General features: G+C 60.9%; 1 protein-coding gene across 1 annotated transcript in view; it reads left to right on the forward strand.

The window, feature by feature from the left end:
* Positions 1-3373, forward strand: part of TMEM201 (transmembrane protein 201) — a 22928-nt gene extending 19555 nt beyond the window's left edge. The window contains exons 9-12 of the mRNA XM_007453319.1: positions 89-160; positions 838-1137; positions 1958-2095; positions 3276-3373. Of these exons, the coding sequence (XP_007453381.1) occupies positions 89-160; positions 838-1137; positions 1958-2095; positions 3276-3373 (608 nt within the window). The remainder of the gene's footprint in view (positions 1-88; positions 161-837; positions 1138-1957; positions 2096-3275) is intronic.
* Positions 3374-5157: the final 1784 nt, after the last annotated feature.

Below are 5157 nucleotides of genomic sequence, written 5' to 3' on the forward strand. Positions count from 1 at the left end.
GGGGGGGGGGGGGGGGGGGGGGGGGGGGCGCTGGAGCCGGGGCCCTGTCTCCGCAGGGACCTGTGTTGCCTTTCTCTTTCCTCTCCAGACTCAGGGTATCTGTTCAGTGGGAGCCGCCCACCGTCTCAGGTGTCCCGATCCAGAGAGGTTCCGGTTTCAGGTGAGGAGGACAGAACGCCAAGAGGAGTGACCGGGAAGCCGCCTCAGGCAGGGCAGCTCGTGGGCCGGCGTTTCCAGAGCGTGTGCAGGGCGGGACAGCAGCCGCATTAAGCGTGAGCTTTGGGGTCAGATGGGCCCCCAGAGGGGATCATGTTCAAACCCCAGCCCTGTGCCTCCCAGCTGTGCAGCCCTGGGCAAGTGCTTCACGCCCTTGTGCCTCAGTTTACTCTTCTGTGAAATGGGCGTGAGAGTTTCTAGGATCAGCTACGATGCTGTCGTCCTTACAGTGGTGACGGATGGAGGCGGCATTTGGGGTGCCGGCGTCAGCGGGGCTCAGGGTCGCTGACCTCAGGTCTCCAGGGTTGGTTTCTCCCCGGGCCTTGCTCTCAGCTGAGGGAGGAACCAGGGGCTTTGGATAGAAGTCGGGGGGAAGGGGGCAGAGGGGGCATGGCTGAGGCTCCAGGATCCTCTCCCCTCTCTCGGGTGCCTGGTGGGGTGCAGGCCCCTCCTACCTCAGTTCTCAGCAGGGCTCCCCTCTGCCCCCTAGTCTAGGCCCAGCCTCGCCTTTCTCCCTGGGTCAATACAGGAGAGAGCACCAGGACCACAGCCGCTCCTATAACCAGAGCAGACATTGACACGATGTTGTCGTCTTTGTTTCTGTCATCCTCCGCCCTCCAGATTACTTCTCTCTGCTGTCCGGGAGCTGCCCCTCCTCCCCTGTCCCTTCCCCAGCGCCCTCCGTGGCTGGCTCAGTGGCCTCCAGCTCTGGCTCTCTGCGCCACCGCAGGCCCCTCATCAGCCCTGCCCGGCTCAACCTGAAGGGGCAGAAGCTGCTGCTGTTCCCGTCGCCCCCTGGGGAGGCCCCTAACACCCCCAGCAGCTCTGACGAACACTCGCCCCGCAATGGCAGCCTCTTCACCATCGAGCCGCCCCCCGTCCCACAGAGGCAGCCGGCGCGGGACACAAAGCACACTGTGGGTACGGCCCTCTGACCGCCCTCTCGGAGGCAGGAGAGCCCAGCAGGCCGTGGGAGGCCTCTGGTCAGTGTGCAGCGGTGGGGACACCGTCAAGAGGTCACACGGGGCCTGTCCTGGCTCTTATCTCACTGTGTGGCCACTCTCCCAAGTCCAGACATCCCTGGCCTCGCTGGCCTGGCTTCTGGTGACCTTGAACCCTCCAGGACATTGCCCTTTTTTGGCTGATTTTATTTTCTTCTTTTGCAATTGACTTGGAGGCTCCTCTGTTCCTTGGGATGGATCAAAAATGCATCAGGCTGCATCTGGTTGCAGATGTTTTTGTTTTGCTCAAATGAAGTTTTTCCGCAAAGCATTTTAGAATTTTTTAAATTAGGCCTCAACCTTTAAAATCTAGAACTTTCGCATGAATGTGTGGATTTCCTGTGTCTCGTATTATATCAGAAGATCTGGCCACACTGGGCCAGACAGGTGGAAGGGCAGGCTGAGGTCCCACTCCCCAGCCTCTGCCACTCCCTGCCCCACCGACCTGCCCCCTCCACAGCCTCGCTTGTGGCCGTCGTCTTCCACCGCCTGGCGGTGTTTGAGTTTGTTGCTCCTTATCTAAAGCCAGCTCCCTTCATGGCAGCTACACAGACAGGACCTGAATGAGGACCTGGCCTCCCACTGCCCACTGCCTGGGGTGGGCCGAGCGAGTTGGGACCAGCAGGGCTGGCTGGCTGGCCACATCCGAGGACCATCCTGGGATTGGAGGTGGAGCTGCCCCACATCTGTCCCTGGGGGTGAGCCATGAGCTCCCACTGAAACGCCCCTTCTCCCTGCAGACATGAAGTCAGTGCCGGAGGGGGGCAGCACGTGCAGCAGCCGCTCCATCAAGAAAGAGGACGACTCATCCCGGTCGTCCTCCTGTGTGGTGGACACCACCACCAGAGGGTGCGCAGAGGAGGCCCCCACCTGGCGAGGTCTGCACCCCGTGTGATGTGCGGGAGGGGGGCAGGGTAGCGCGGGGTCTCCGGGTCTGCAGCCACCTCCTGAGAGCTGTCCGAGAACAGCCCCTCGAGGGCTCTTGGGTGACAGAAGAGGGTGAGATGGCCCACCCGAGGCCTCCTGGACCCCGTCTGTGACAGCATCCCCACTCAGATTAGGGTCTGCATCTGTGCTCTTACAGGAGCCTCTGGCCACAGGTAGCTCTTTACATCTAACAGTTAAAATGTAATAACAGTAAAAATCTACTTGCTTAGCTGCACCAGCCACATTGCAGGTGCTCCACTGCCGCGTGTGGCCTGTGGCTGCTTGACTGGACAGAACAGATACAGAACACTTTCACCTTTGGAGAAAGTTCCCCAGGAGGGTGTCAGCGTGGGCGCCCTGGGGGCCAGTGCAGAGGCTGCAGGCTGCACAGGGCACTGAGTTGCCTGGGTTCAAATCCTGGCTCCTCTGCTTGCAGGATGGGGGCGGGCTGTGACGTCAAATCCCAGTTCAGTGTAAAGCCCAGCAGTCAGCTCCTGGTACCCCCTCCAGACGTGTGGGAGACATGTATGTTGACAGAAGATTCTCCTGTAATGATCATTTTGAGCTGACTGGAAATGGGTGCTACTCCCAAATCTGGTGGGGTCTGGGATGTGACCCAGCAGCATCAACTTGGGGTGGGGGACCCCAGTCAGCAGCTTATCGCCTTTGAGGCCTGGGTAGGTTACTCATCCTGTCCTGTCTGTAAAGCTGGTGTACCCCATGGCAAGGTGCAGGTGTGTACCACCCTAGCCCGGTACCTGCCTGGTGGCACAGGGTCAGGAAGAGAGGCATCTTCAAGGAGTCAGGACTTGGGACTTCCCCGGTGGTCCAGTGGTTAGCACTCCGCTTTCACTGCTGAGGGCCCGGGTTCAATACCTGGTCAGAGAAGTAACATCCCACAAGCTGCAGGGCACAGACGAAAAAAAAAAGGAGTCAGAATTTAACTAAGTGACCCCACATTCCCGGGTCTTTTCAGATGGGGAGGCCTCTGGGTGCCCGGAAAGAACTGGGGCAGGGCCTCAGCCCAGGAGCACCTCCCCTGGGGGTGGGGTCTCAGCCCAGGTGAGCCCCCCCTGGGGGCGGGGCCTCAGCCCCACATCGCTCACAGGTCTCTCGTTTTCTCTCTGGAAGGTCGTTTAGGCCCCTCGCTGATCCGGGGCCTCCTGGCCGTGAGCTTGACTGTCAACGCCCTCTTCACCTCGGCCTACCTGTACCAGAGCCTGCGCTGACCCGTGGTCCGCAGCCTCCCGGCACCCAGAGAATCTCGGAGGGTGCGCCCAGGTGCATGCCGCTCCCACCACTGCCGGCCTCAGCCCTCCTCAAGGGGCTGCCGCCTCCGCCCTTTTCTCCAGGGCCCTTGACCTATAGCCAGAGGGAGCCCTGTTCCCGGAAGCCTTCTCCCCACCTAACAGACTGCGGGGCTGGGCATGGTCTTGGGGTTCACAGCCCTCCCCGCCCACCTCCTTGGCTGACGTCAGTTGTGTGTTTGGTGCTGACACTCTGATCCTGAAGCCAGGGGTCCCCGAGGGGCTGCATGACCCTGGGGTCCCTCCGCACCATCCAGCCCTGCCTGGCGGGAATGCCACGACTGCTGTGACGGGATCAGGAGCTGTGGCCCTGAGCCCGCAGCCGCGGGCTGTGATTACATCTTTGTACTGTACCGCTCTGTCCCGTGGGCCGCCTCAGGCTCCCTGGGGGAGGAGGGCGGGGAGGTCTCCAGCCGGGTGGAGCAGAAACCTCCCCTGGCAGGCCCCGTTGAGGGCCGGCATCTTTTGCCATTGTCCTGCCCCTTCCTGTGGGCTGTGGGCTACGCCTTCCCTCTGGCTCTCCTGGGCGGGCAGGTGAGTTTCCTGCCCAGGGCCCCTCAGAGTTCCTGGGTCTCAGGGGCCCAATTGGACTAGTGTAAGCACCACCCCCAAGACTCACTTCTCCCTGCTTGCGTCCCCATTTTATTACCTCTGGTGACCGTCCCTGGCAGCAGCCCTGCAACCGTGAGAGCACTACCCAGGGCCCACCCCGCCCCGTTTCCAGGCCCCTCCCTCATGCGCTGTCCACAGGGGCCTTGTTTGACCCCCTCAGCCTGCAGGTCTCTGATGGGACTGGACCCTCACGCCCACCCTCAGCATTCTGCTGTCGTGGTGGGCTCCGCACGACCTCTGTCTCCAGGCCACTGTGGCTAGCCTGCTTCCTACCCCACGCCCCTTGGTCCTGCCACTGCCCTTCCGACCGATACGGCAGGTCTGCCCCCTACACCCGCCCTTGTGCTGGGGTCCCATCCTGCCCCCGAGAAGAGGAAGGATGGGTCTCAATCTGGCACAGGGACCCTCAAGATGCCGTGAGGAATGAGAGACTGCCTGTGGGTGTCAGAATCCCCGTCCCGCTGCCCTGGGCCCTGGACACAGGTGTGGGGTTGTGTGTGTGTGTGTGTGTGTGCGTGTGTGTGTGCACACTCGTGCGTGTGTCAGTGCACGCGTTCGTGCCACTTCAGGAGGAAGCAGCAGCCTCTGTGAATTCTGAGACTCATTGTGGGGAGGCTCATGACGGCAGGGGAAGGGTCTTCACTCTGTCATTCAGGGATAAAGTTTAGTTTTATTTTTCTACACATTTTTGCCAGGCAAGGCATTCTGCTGGGAAGCAGGATGCCCCCAGTTCTCCCTGCCGGGGAGGTTTAGTTTTATTAAGCTTTGGGTGCTTTTTTAGTAATTTTTTTTTACCACGTGGGGAAGGAGGTTATTCTGACATCCCCCCACTCCTGAGAGCTACTGTTTCCTGCCCTGCCCCTCACCCCAGAGCGAGGGGGATTGGGGGCCAGGGGCCACGCCACGTCCCAGACTCCAGCTGCCAGAGATGGTTCCAACTCGGAGGTGGTGCCTCTTGGCCTCCATTCGTACCGTGGGCGTGGCCGTCGAGTTTTTTAATTTTACTGTTTGCCTAACCAAGCCAAATTCCATTCCCGAATGCCCTTCCTCTCTGGCTCTGAGGAAGCCCTGACTGAGTGCCCAGCCCCCTCCTC

This window comes from Lipotes vexillifer, unplaced genomic scaffold (genome assembly GCF_000442215.2).
Source record: "Lipotes vexillifer unplaced genomic scaffold, Lipotes_vexillifer_v1.1 scaffold575, whole genome shotgun sequence".
NCBI lineage: Eukaryota > Metazoa > Chordata > Mammalia > Artiodactyla > Lipotidae > Lipotes > Lipotes vexillifer.